The 14,037-nt window shown below is 38.2% G+C and overlaps 2 protein-coding genes across 3 annotated transcripts in view; one reads left to right on the top strand and one right to left on the bottom strand.

Moving 5' to 3' along the window:
• The window catches only part of lctlb (lactase-like b), a 30,121-nt gene extending 17,456 nt beyond the window's left edge, over positions 1-12,665 (top strand). For both annotated transcript variants that reach the window (XM_042299526.1, XM_042299300.1), the window contains exons 11-16: positions 870-969; positions 2,574-2,700; positions 7,935-8,134; positions 9,814-9,877; positions 12,262-12,306; positions 12,498-12,665. In XM_042299526.1, coding sequence (XP_042155460.1) covers positions 870-969; positions 2,574-2,700; positions 7,935-8,134; positions 9,814-9,877; positions 12,262-12,306; positions 12,498-12,613 — 652 coding nt within the window. In that variant the 3' untranslated portion in view covers positions 12,614-12,665. The remainder of the gene's footprint in view (positions 1-869; positions 970-2,573; positions 2,701-7,934; positions 8,135-9,813; positions 9,878-12,261; positions 12,307-12,497) is intronic.
• zwilch (zwilch kinetochore protein) overlaps positions 8,162-14,037 on the bottom strand; it is a 40,054-nt gene continuing 34,178 nt past the window's right edge. Inside the window, exon 18 of the mRNA XM_042298809.1 lies at positions 8,162-8,312. The gene's annotated coding sequence lies outside the window, so the exon portion shown is untranslated. The remainder of the gene's footprint in view (positions 8,313-14,037) is intronic.

The raw sequence follows: 14,037 nt of genomic DNA, 5'->3' as shown, positions 1-14,037 counted from the left end.
AAATTTAGGCTGTAACAAAATGTGAAAAAAGCAAAGGGGTGTGAGTACTTTTTGAAGTAACTGGGTTTTTTACCCTTATTTTACCAGGTGAGTTGACTGAGAACACATTCTCATTTACAGCAATGGCCTGGGGAATAGTTACAGGGGAGAGGAGGGGGGATGAATGAGCCAATTGTAAACTGTACTTGACAGCATATATTATTATTATTATCATTAATATCATTATTAATATCATTATCATCATTATTATTACTATTATTATTATTACCATGATTATTATTATTCTCATTATTAATATCATTATCATCATCATTATTACTATTATTATTACCATTATTATTGTTACTATTATCACTATTATCATTATTAATATCATTATCATCATTATTATTATCAATACGTGTTATTATCGTTACTATTATCACTATTAATATCATTATCATCATTATTATTACTATTATTATTATTATCGATAATAGTATTATTATTGTTAATATTACCATTACTATTACTACTATAATTATTCATATTACTACCATTATTATCATTATTATTATCATTGATATTATCATTATTACAATTATTATTAATATTACCATTATTAATATTATAATAATTATCATTCATAATAATATTACCATTATTATTATAATAATTATTATTCATAATAATATTACCATTATTATTATCATCATTCATATTTTTATTATTTCAATTATTTATATTACCACTATCATTATTATTGATATTATTATGATTAATATTATTATCATTATTACAATTATTAATATTACCACTAATAGTATTATTACAATTGTTATTATGATTAATATTATTATCATTGTTATTATTATTATTGTCTTGAACAGAGACCTAGCTGAACTGGTGGACCCCCGCTGGCCTGATCCTGGATCAGAGTGGCTCTACTCTGTCCCCTGGGGGTTCAGACGCCTGCTCAACTTCGTCAAGGTAAAGAACTTGCGTGTTAGCCATCGTTAAAGTGTATTGTTTTACTCGTTTCAAAACTAAGGTTTGATACTGTCGCAAAAGGGTCTCTCTTGGCAACAGGTCTTCAAATCTCCTAACCTCACCTCCACATCAGCGGTACAACAACTGATCCTGCAGTAAAACTCAATTTACGTGTTGTAATAGAATTAATAATAATAACAGTAGTAGTACTCATTTTAGTAGCAGTAGAATAGTAATGTAGTGGGCAGGAATATGTTACATGTACAGTGTATTTGGTATTATACACTGAACAAAAATATAAACGTAAAGTGTTGGTCCCATGTTTTGTGAACTGAAATAAAATATCGCAGAAATATATATATTTTTTTGAATAATTTCTTATACCAACAGACTATTCGAAAAAGGTCGCAAGCTCTTTTTTTGCTGAATGTTAAATACAAGCAGCCAATAGAACTCACTGGTAGTATGAAAGAAGAGCGAACGCGCGATGGCGGTAGACTATAGCAGTTATTAATTCAGACCCATAACCATTCAGATGGTGGTAGACTATAGCAGTTATTAATTCAGACCCATAACCATTCAGATGGCGGTAGACTATAGCAGTTATTAATTCAGACCCATAACCATTCAGATGGTGGTAGACTATAGCAGTTATTAATTCAGACCCATAACCATTCAGATGGTGGTAGACTATAGCAGTTATTAACTCAGACCCATAACCATTCAGATGGTGGTAGACTATAGCAGTTATTAATTCAGACCCATAACCATTCAGATGGTGGTAGACTATAGCAGTTATTAATTCAGACCCATAACCATTCAGATGGTGGTAGACTATAGCAGTTATTAATTCAGACCCATAACCATTCAGATGGTGGTAGACTATAGCAGTTATTAATTCAGACCCATAACCATTCAGATGGTGGTAGACTATAGCAGTTATTAATTCAGACCCATAACCATTCAGATGGTGGTAGACTATAGCAGTTATTAATTCAGACCCATAACCATTCAGATGGTGGTAGACTATAGCAGTTATTAATTCAGACCCATAACCATTCAGATGGCGGTAGACTATAGCAGTTATTAATTCAGACCCATAACCATTCAGATGGGGGTAGACTATAGCAGTTATTAATTCAGACCCATAACCATTCAGATGGTGGTAGACTATAGCAGTTATTAATTCAGACCCATAACCATTCAGATGGTGGTAGACTATAGCAGTTATTAATTCAGACCCATAACCATTCAGATGGTGGTAGACTATAGCAGTTATTAATTCAGACCCATAACCATTCAGATGGTGGTAGACTATAGCAGTTATTAATTCAGACCCATAACCATTCAGATGGTGGTAGACTATAGCAGACCCCAACCATCAAATTAAGATATGTCTATTTGTATGCTTAACAATGCTTTTCAATGACACTTCCGTTTTTTGGGCGGGAAACACCGGGTTACCCAGGGAGAAATTTGTATTTATTCTCGGGATGGAACATTTGTAAAATTTTTTTAAAAAAGGGTAAATATTCACCCCTAGTTCAGACGGAGGATGACAGGAGTCTAAACTGACCGTCATGCTGACTTGTGTCTTTGTGCAGGCCCAGTACCGAAACCCAATGATCTACGTGACAGAGAACGGGGTGTCGGAGAAAATCATGTGTACTGAGCTCTGTGATGACTGGAGAATACAGTACTACAAGGACTACACCAACGAGATGCTGAAAGGTATCACTATTATACCGTAATATAACATATTTAACACTATATATAGTACTACAAGGACTATACCAACGAGATGCTGAAAGGTATCACTATACTGTAATATAACATATTTAACAGTATATACAGTACTACAAGGACTATACCAACGAGATGCTGAAAAGTATCACTATACTGTAATATAACATATTTAACAGTATATACAGTACTACAAGGACTACACCAACGAGATGCTGAAAGGTATCACTATTATACCGTAATATAACATATTTAACAGTATATATAGTACTACAAGGACTATACCAACGAGATGCTGAAAGGTATCACTATACTGTAATATAACATATTTAACAGTATATATATATAACATTATAACAGTATTTATATATATATATTACATTATAACATATTTAAGAGTACAAATATATATTTATATATTACATTATAACATATTTAACAGTATTTGGGACAAGGCTAGCCTAAAACTATTTGAAACTGAACAAAAATATACATAACATAGTGTTGGTCACGTGTTCCATATACACATAAAGCTTATATATATATATATATATATATATATTATATATATATATATTGTTTAAATTGTTTAAAATGTTGACCACAAATGTGTTTACATCTATTAGTGAGCATTTCTCCTTTGCCAAGATAATCCATCCACCTGACAGGTGTGGCATATCAAGAAGCTGATTAAACAGCATGATAATTACACAGGTGCACCTTGTGCTGGGGACAATAAAAGGCCACTCTAAAATGTGTAGTTTTGTCACAACACACAATGCAACGGATGTCTGACGTTTTCAAAGAGTGTGCAATTGTTTACTGCAGGAATGTCTACCAGAGTTGTGGCCTGATAATTGAATGTTCATTTCGCTACCATAAACGGCCTCCAACGTCGTTTTAGAGAATTTGGCAGTACGTCCAACCGGCCTCACAACCGCAGACCACGTGTAACCACGCCAACCCAGGACCTCCACATTTGGCGTCTTCACCTGAGGGATGGTCTGAGACCAGCCACCATGACAGCTGATGTAACTGTGAGTTTGCACAACCGAAGAATTTCTGCACAAACTGTCAGAAAACGTCTCAGGGAAGCTCATCTCTGTGTGCTCGTCGTCCTCACCGGGGTCGTGACCTGACTGCAGTTCAGCGTCGTAACCGACTTCAGTGGGCAAAATGATTCGATGGCCACTGGCAACGCTGGAGCTCTTCATGGATGAAACCTGATTTGAACTGTACTGGGCAGATGGCAGTTTATGGTGTGGGCGAGCGGTTTGCTGATGTCAACGTTTTGACCAGAGATCCCCATGGTGACGGTGGGGTTATTGGTATGGACAGGTATAAGCTATGGACAACGAACAAAATTGCATTTTATCGATTGTCGTGCCATTCATCTGCCACCATCACATCCTGTTTCAGCATGATAATGCATGGCCCCATGTTGCAAGGATCTGGACACAATTCCTGGAAGCTGAAAATGTCCCAGTTCTTCCATGGCCTGAATACTCACCAGACATGTCACCCATTGAGCATGTTTGGGATGCTCTGGATCGACTTGTAGGACAGCGTGTTTCAGTTCCCGCCAATATCCAGCAACTTCACAACAGCCAACTTATCCAACTTCACACAGTCATTGAAGAGGAGTGGGACAACATTCCACAGGCCACAATCAACATTCCTGATCAACTCTATGTGAAGGAGATGTGTGGTGCTGCATGAGGCAAATGGTGGTCACCTTTTTATTAAAGGTAACTATGACCAACAGATGCATATCTGTATTCCCAGTCATGTGAAATCCATAGATTAGGGCCTAATGAATTGATGCATGTTGCATTTATATTTTTGTTCAGTGATGTTTTGTTTGTGTGCATGTTTTTACATAAATCTTAAATATATATATATATATACACACAAAGTAAACTTAATAATATATACAGTTGAAGTCAGAAGTTTACATACGCCTTAACCAAATACATTTAAACTCCGTTTTTCAAAATTCCTGATATTTAATCCTAGTAAAAATTCCGTTTTAGGTCAGTTAGGATCACCACTTTATTTTAAGAATGTGAAATGTCAGAAAGATAGGAGAGAGAATGATTTATTTCAGATTTGATTTTTTTCATCACATTCCCAGTGGGTCAGAAGTTTACATACATACACACAATTAATATTTAGTAGCATTGCCTTTCAATTGTTTAACTTGGGTCAAACATTTCAGGTAGCTTCCACAAGCTTCCCACAACGGGGCGGCAGCGTAGCCTAGTGGTTAGAGCGTTGGACTAGTAAATGGAAGGTTGCGAGTTCAAACCCCCGAGCTGACAAGGTACAAATCTGTCGTTCTGCCCCTGAACAGGCAGTTAACCCACTGTTCCTAGGCCGTCATTGAAAATAAGAATGTGTTCTTAACTGACTTCCCTGGTTAAATAAAGCTTAAAAAAAAATAAAAAAAATAGGTTGGGTGAATTTTGGCTAATTCCTCCTGACAGAGCTGGTGTGACTGAGTCAGGTTTGTTGTCCTCCTTGCTCGGACACACTTTTTCAGTTCTGCCAACAAATGTTCTATAGGATTGATTTCAGGGCTTTGTGATGGCCACTCCAATACCTTGACTTGTCCTTAAGCCATTTTGCCACAACTTTGGAAGTATGCTTGGGGTCATTTCCCATTTGGAAGACCTATTTGCAACCAAGTTTTAACTTCCTGACTGATGTCTTGAAATGTTGCTTCAATATATCCACATCATTTTCCTACCTCATGATGCCATCTATTTTTTTAAGTGCACCAGTCCCTCCTGCAGCAAAGCACCCCCACAACATCATGCTGCCACCCCCGTGCTTCATGGTTGGGATGGTGTTCTTCGGCTTGCAAGCCTCCCCATTTTCCCTCCAAACATAACAATGGTCATTATGGCTAAACAGTTGTATTTTTGTTTCATCAGACCAGAGGACATTCCTCAAAAGTACGATCTTTGGCCCCCATGTGCAGTTGCGAACCGTAGTCTGGCTTTTTTAATGGCAGTTTTTGGCGCAGTGGCTTCTTCCATGCTGAGCGGTCTTTCAGGTTATGTCGATATAGGACTCGTTTTACTGTGGATATAGATACTTTTGTACCTGTTTCCTTTAGAATCTTCACACAGTCCTTTGCTGTTGTTCTGGGATTGATTTGCACTTTTCACATCAAAGTACGTTCATCTCTAGGAGACAGAACGCATCTCCATCCTGAGCGGTATGACGGCTGCGCGGTCCCATGGTGTTTATACTTGCGTACTATTGTTTGTACAGATGAACATAGTACCTTCAGGCGTTTGGAAATTGCTCCCAAGGATGAACCAGACTTGTGGAGGTCTTGGCTGATTTCTTTGGATTTCCCCATGATGTCAAGCAAAGAGGCAGTGAGTTTGAAGGTAGGCCTTGAAATACATCCACAGGTACACCTCCAATTGACTCAAATTATGTCAATTAGCCTATCACAAGCTTCTAAAGCCATGACATCATTTTCTGGAATTTTCCAAGCTGTTTAAAGGCACAGTCAACTTAGTGTATGTAAACTTCTGACCCACTGGAATTGTGATACAGTGAATTATAAGTGAAATAATCTGTCTGTAAACAATTGTTGGAAAAATAACTTGTGTCATGCACAACGTAGATGTCCTAACCGACTTGCCAAAACTACAGTTTGTTGTGGAGTGGTTGGAAAACGAGTTTTAATGAGTCCAACCTAAGTATGTAAACTTCCGACTTCAACTATATATATATATATATATATATATATATATATATAGTTTACTGTGTACTGTCCATTCAGAAAGTATTCAGACCTCTTGACTTTTTCCACATTTTGTTACGTTACAGCCTACAATGGATTAAATAAATCATGTTCCTATTCAATCTACACACCATACCCCATAATGACATCACAATACTCCATAATGACATCACAATACTCCATAATGACCTCACAATACGTTACAGCCATATTCTAAAATGGCTTTTTTTTATTTTTAAAAGCAGCATCATGCTGTGGGGATGGGAGACTAGTCAGGACCTCAGACTGGGGGCGAAGGTTCACCTTCCAACAGGACAACGACCATAAGCACACAGCCTAGACAAAGGCAGGGGTGGCTTCCGGAAAATTCTCTGAATGTCCTTGAATAGCCCAGCCAGAGCCCAGATTTGAACCCAATCGAACATCTCTGGAGACCTGAACATAGCTGTACAGTAACGCTCCCCGTCCAACCTGACAGAGATTGAGAGGATCTGCAGAGAAGAATGGGAGAAACTCCCCAGATACAGGTAGAGTCATACCCAAGAAGACTCAAACCTGCAATCGCTGCCAAATACTTACCAAATTGACATATTTCAGTTTTTTTTTCAAATGTGCAACAATTTCTGAAAACCTGTTTTTGCTTTGTCATTGTGGGGTATTGTGTGTAGAATGATGAGGGGGACGACGACGATTGAATCCATTTTAGAATAAGGCTGTAACGTATTGTGAGGTCATTATGGAGTATTGTGATGTCATTATGGAGTATTGTGATGTCATTATGGAGTATTGTGATGTCATTATGGGGTATTGTGTGTAGAATGATGAGGGGGACGACAACGATTGAATCCATTTTAGAATAAGGCTGTAACGTATTGTGATGTCATTATGGAGTATTGTGATGTCATTATGGGGTATTGTGTGTAGAATGATGAGGGGGACGACAACGATTGAATCCATTTTAGAATAAGGCTGTAACGTAACACAATGTGGAAAAAGAAAGGGTCTGAATACTTTCCGAATGCCACTGTATTTGGTGTCTAATGTAAATGTTATATTGTATCATACCTCGGTCTCAATAGGTCTTCCCTTTCAAAATGAAAAGGTGAAAAACAATTAAAATAAAATACTGTAATTACAAAACAAAAATGTCCTCCACACACCTCTTCTTTGAATTGTAATCTGATGGGACTATTCCCAATGTTTAACCAAGACTCTTCAACAATCCCATATATGATACATTCAGTATTATTCAGTAACTAAAAACAGGGTCAATTCCATTAAATCCAGAGTACCTTTTGAATTGAATATGGTATTGACCCCCAAAACCCTGACTTAAAAAAAACGTGTGATGTACTTCCACTTTTGTTTTTGTTGCGACGACAGTTGCCGGCTTGTCTTTCAAAATTTACATTTTTTTTTAAAAACCCAGACGATCTTGTTCTCCGCTCTGTTTTTTTAGCCATCAAAGACGGAGTGAACGTGCGCGGCTACACGGCCTGGTCTCTGCTGGACAAGTTTGAGTGGGACGAGGGCTACTCCGAGAGGTTTGGCCTGTACTACGTAGACTTCAGGAACAAGAATACACCACGTTACCCAAAAGCCTCGGTTCAGTACTACAAACGCATCATCAGCTCAAACGGATTCCCCAACCAGAGAGAGGTGAGAGCACGGATCATTTACTAGATCCTCATTTCAGTTAGATCTTTAATACAATCATATAAAACATATTACAACAGGTTAATATTATATATAAATCATGGAAATGTACATAGTTATACTGGTAGAAATGGATATACGTTGCAAACAGAGCATTCCATATTCAGGTGAGGACATCATCCTGTAAAATATTGAGAAAGAGGGAGGGGGGAGAGAGAGAGAGAGGTTGGGGGTGGGGGGGGAAGAGAGAGAGAGAGAATACATAATTAGAATATGATGTGTGTATCCTATATTAACCCTAAAGCATCCTAGTGTGTATCCTATATTAACCCTAAAGCATCCTAGTGTGTATCCTATATTAACCCTAAAGCATCCTAGTGTGTATCCTATATTAACCCTAAAGCATCCTAGTGTGTATCCTATATTAACCCTCTATATTAACCCTAAAGCATCCTAGTGTGTATTCTATATTAACCCTAAACCATCCTAGTGTGTATCCTATATTAACCCTCTATATTAACCCTAAAGCATCCTAGTGTGTATTCTATATTAACCCTAAAGCATCCTAGTGTGTATCCTATATTAACCCTAAAGCATCCTAGTGTGTATCCTATATTAACCCTCTATATTAACCCTAAAGCATCCTAGTGTGTATTCTATATTAACCCTAAACCATCCTAGTGTGTATCCTATATTAACCCTCTATATTAACCCTAAAGCATCCTAGTGTGTATCCTATATTAACCCTAAAGCATCCTAGTGTGTATCCTATATTAACCCTAAAACCCTAAAGCATCCTAGTGTGTATCCTATATTAACCCTCTATATTAACCCTAAAGCATCCTAGTGTGTATTCTATATTAACCCTAAAGCATCCTAGTGTGTATTCTATATTAACCCTAAACCATCCTAGTGTATCCTATATTAACCCTCTATATTAACCCTAAACCATCCTAGTGTGTATCCTATATTAACCCTAAACCATCCTAGTGTGTATTCTATATTAACCCTAAACCATCCTAGTGTGTATCCTATATTAACCCTCTATATTAACCCTAAACCATCCTAGTGTGTATCCTATATTAACCCTCTATATTAACCCTAAACCATCCTAGTGTGTATCCTATATTAACCCTAAACCATCCTAGTGTGTATCCTATATTAACCCTAAACCATCCTAGTGTGTATTCTATATTAACCCTCTATATTAACCCTAGACCATCCTAGTGTGTATCCTATATTAACCCTCTATATTAACCCTAAACCATCCTAGTGTGTATTCTATATTAACCCTAAACCATCCTAGTGTGTATTCTATATTAACCCTCTATATTAACCCTAGACCATCCTAGTGTGTATCCTATATTAACCCTAAACCATCCTAGTGTGTATTCTATATTAACCCTCTAGATTAACCCTAGACCATCCTAGTGTGTATCCTATATTAACCCTCTATATTAACCATAAACCATCCTAGTGTGTATCCTATATTAACCCTCTATATTAACCCTAAACCATCCCAGTGTGTATCCTATATTAACCCTCTATATTAACCCTAAACCATCCCAGTGTGTATCCTATATTAACCCTCTATATTAACCCTAACCCATCCCAGTGTGTATTCTGAATAACCCTAACCCATCCTAGTGTGTATCCTGAAATAACCCTAACCCATCTTACAGGTAGAGAATTGGAAGAGGAAGGCCACAGAGACCTGCTCTTCCAGTAACCAGCTCCTGGCTGCAGGTCAGTTCACACTAAAACCTCCCCTTTAAAACGTCCCCTTTAAAACGTCCCCTTTAAAACGTCCCCTTTAAAACGTCCCCTTTAAAACGTCCCCTTTAAAACGTCCCCTTTAAAACGTCCCCTTTAAAACGTCCGCTTTAAAACGTCCGCTTTAAAACGTCCCCATTAAAACGTCCCCATTAAAACATCCCCTTTAAAACATCCCTTTAAAACATCCCTTTAAAACATCCCTTTAAAACATCCCTTTTAAAACATCCCTTTTAAACCTGTGTTCAATAAGAAGGTAGTAGGTGTGGGGCAAACAAATAAGACTCAGCCTCGTATCACCTCCCTAGATTGAGTGATACAAAGAAAATAAGGAGGGCTAAACTTTCTATTGGAAATCGAGGGCAGCTATGCAAACCGTTCTTAGTTATATAAATCACTTGTCAATTCGTATCCTATAACAATTAAATTCCAGCTAAATGACGATTATCAATATATCGTAGTAGCCTAATGATGAGTATAGGGAAGGTTTGAAGTAGAGCAGTGTTCTCCAACCCTGTTCCTGGAGAGAGACCCTCCTGTAGGTTATAGCTCCAACCCTGTTCCTGGAGAGAGACCCTCCTGTAGGTTATAGCTCCAACCCTGTTCCTGGAGAGAGACCCTCCTGTAGGTTATAGCTCCAACCCTGTTCCTGGAGAGAGACCCTCCTGTAGGTTATAGCTCCAACCCTGTTCCTGGAGAGAGACCCTCCTGTAGGTTATAGCTCCAACCCTGTTCCTGGAGAGAGACCCTCCTGTAGGTTATAGCTCCAACCCTGTTCCTGGAGAGAGACCCTCCTGTAGGTTATAGCTCCAACCCTGTTCCTGGAGAGAGACCCTCCTATAGGTTATAGCTCCAACCCTGTTCCTGGAGAGAGACCCTCCTGTAGGTTATAGCTCCAACCCTGTTCCTGGAGAGAGACCCTCCTGTAGGTTATAGCTCCAACCCTGTTCCTGGAGAGAGACCCTCCTGTAGGTTATAGCTCCAACCCTGTTCCTGGAGAGAGACCCTCCTGTAGGTTATAGCTCCAACCCTGTTCCTGGAGAGAGACCCTCCTGTAGGTTATAGCTCCAACCCTGTTCCTGGAGAGAGACCCTCCTGTAGGTTATAGCTCCAACCCTGTTCCTGGAGAGAGACCCTCCTGTAGGTTATAGCTCCAACCCTGTTCCTGGAGAGAGACCCTCCTGTAGGTTATAGCTCCAACCCTGTTCCTGGAGAGAGACCCTCCTGTAGGTTATAGCTCCAACCCTGTTCCTGGAGAGAGACCCTCCTGTAGGTTATAGCTCCAACCCTGTTCCTGGAGAGAGACCCTCCTGTAGGTTATAGCTCCAACCCTGTTCCTGGAGAGAGACCCTCCTGTAGGTTATAGCTCCAACCCTGTTCCTGGAGAGAGACCCTCCTGTAGGTTATAGCTCCAACCCTGTTCCTGGAGAGAGACCCTCCTGTAGGTTATAGCTCCAACCCTGTTCCTGGAGAGATTTAGGCACCAGGATATATATATTACGTTTATTTTATTAGTGTTATATATTATTATTATTGGTGGGATGGTACAGTAAATTTCTATCTTGTCATGGGTCACCGTGTCTCTGTGGATGAGATCTATCTGCAGTCTCTGTGGATGAGATCTATCTGCAGTCTCTGTGGATGAGATCTATCTGCAGTCTCTGTGGATGAGATCTATCTGCAGTCTCTGTGGATGAGATCTATCTGCAGTCTCTGTGGATGAGATCGATCTTGCCATGGGTCACCGTGTCTCTGTGGATGAGATCGATCTTGCCATGGGTCACCGTGTCTCTGTGGATGAGATCTATCTTGCCATGGGTCACCGTGTCTCTGTGGATGAGATCTATCTGTCGTGTGTTACTGTCTGTGTGGCTTAGTGGCGAAGGGTCTGGCTTGCCTTGCTATGTGAAGTTGAACTCTTGGGAGGGCCTTTTAAAAATCGCTCCTTTTTTTTAAAAATCAGCTGCTTCGTCCTCTCTTAACCCCAGCAGCAGAGCATAAAGCATCCAACGGTTAAATCTAATCTTTGTATTGGAATTTGCATGCATTTCCGTTGGTCACGAAGAGTAGGCAGAGCATTTCCTAGTCTAGGATATTTCGAAGGAGTCAAACACTTTGGATCCTATCAAAAAAGACACTAAAAACAGGGTGAGAACCAGCTTCATCTTGCTACAGATCAAAGAGTGAAAGCTGCTTTTGCCAAACAACAACACTTGACAGTGAGTGACCGCTAATGATTGCTAGGCGAACTGCTAGCTGATGCTACTAGCCACGGTTTTGACACGGCACTTCTCAAATGGGTTAACGTGCCTTTTGTCTGGGTTCAACTCTTCGTAATGCTTCTGTCTCTTCATTAGAGGAACAACGGAGTACTGCTGCCAATATACTAAGACTTATACATGGTAAGAAAAATCATCATATATAAAAATAAAATAAAAAGACCTGATACATGATTAGAAAACATTCATAATATGTAAGGTTATACTTTTGGGGGGTTAACCCTTTGAGTGCTGTGCTCTCTTGAGCCTTTATATAAAGACTGTGTGTTAAAGTAATCTGTGTAAAATGGTTGATGTGCCGATGTGTGTTGCAGACCCCCTGACCAGCCATATGGAGATGGTCACAGAGGTGGTGGTCCCCACTGTGTGTACCCTGTGTATCCTCCTCTCTGCTGTCTTCCTCATGTTCCTGCTGCGGAGACACAACTAGATATACTACTACACTACTAGATATACAACTACTACACAACTAGATATACTACCACTACTAGATATACTACTAGATATACTACTACTACACTACTAGATATACTACTAGATATACTACTACACTACTAGATATACTACTACTACACAACTAGATATACTACTACTACACAACTAGATATACTACTACTACACAACTAGATATACTACTACTACACAACTAGATATACTACTACTACACAACTAGATATACTACTACTACACAACTAGATATACTACTACTACACAACTAGATATACTACTACTACACAACTAGATATACTACTACTACACAACTAGATATACTACTACTACACAACTAGATATACTACTACTACACAACTAGATATACTACCACTACTAGATATACTACTACTACACAACTAGATATACTACTACTACACTACAACTAGATATACTACTACACTACTAGATATACTACTACACAACTAGATATACTACTACACTACTAGATATACTACTACACTACTAGATATACTACTACACTACTAGATATACTACTACTACTACAACTAGATATACTACTACTACACTACAACTAGATATACTACTACACTACTAGATATACTACTACTAATACTACACAACTAGATATCCTACCACTACTAGATATACTACTACAACTACTACTACTCAACTAGATATACTACTACACTACAAGATATACTACTACTACTACTACACTACTAGATATACTACTACTACACAACTAGATATACTACTACTACTACACTACAACTAGATACTACTACACTACTAGATATAATACTACTAATACTACACAACTAGATATACAACCACTACTAGATATACTACTACTACTACACAACTAGATATACTACCACTACTAGATATACTACTACACAACTAGATGTACTACTATTCACAACTAGTACTACTATTATTATTACTACTACTACTACTACTACCACACAACTAGATGTACTACTATTCACAACTAGTACTACTATTATTATTTACTACTACTACTACTACTACTACTACTACTACTACTACTACTACTATTCACAACTAGTACTACTATTATTACTACTACTACACACAACTAGATATACTACTACACACTACTACTCACAACTAGTACTATTATTATTACTACACAGTACTACTCACAACTAGTACTACTATTATTATTATTATTATTACTACTACTACTCACAACTAGTACTACTATTATTATTATTATTACTACTACTACTACACACATGCTTTATATAACCCCATGGACCTAGCAATTCCAACTTCTCAACCAGGTTAATGAAAGAAATTAAAGTTTGATGTGAAGTTAAGCCGTTTGCTTTATCCATAATATTTAGCTTATTGTACAGACCAGTCCATCAACTGATT

This window comes from Oncorhynchus tshawytscha, linkage group LG01 (genome assembly GCF_018296145.1).
Source record: "Oncorhynchus tshawytscha isolate Ot180627B linkage group LG01, Otsh_v2.0, whole genome shotgun sequence".
Taxonomy (NCBI): Eukaryota; Metazoa; Chordata; class Actinopteri; order Salmoniformes; family Salmonidae; genus Oncorhynchus; species Oncorhynchus tshawytscha.
The sequence above is the reverse complement of the archived record's forward strand: the minus strand, read 5'-3'. Positions and strand labels throughout refer to the sequence as shown.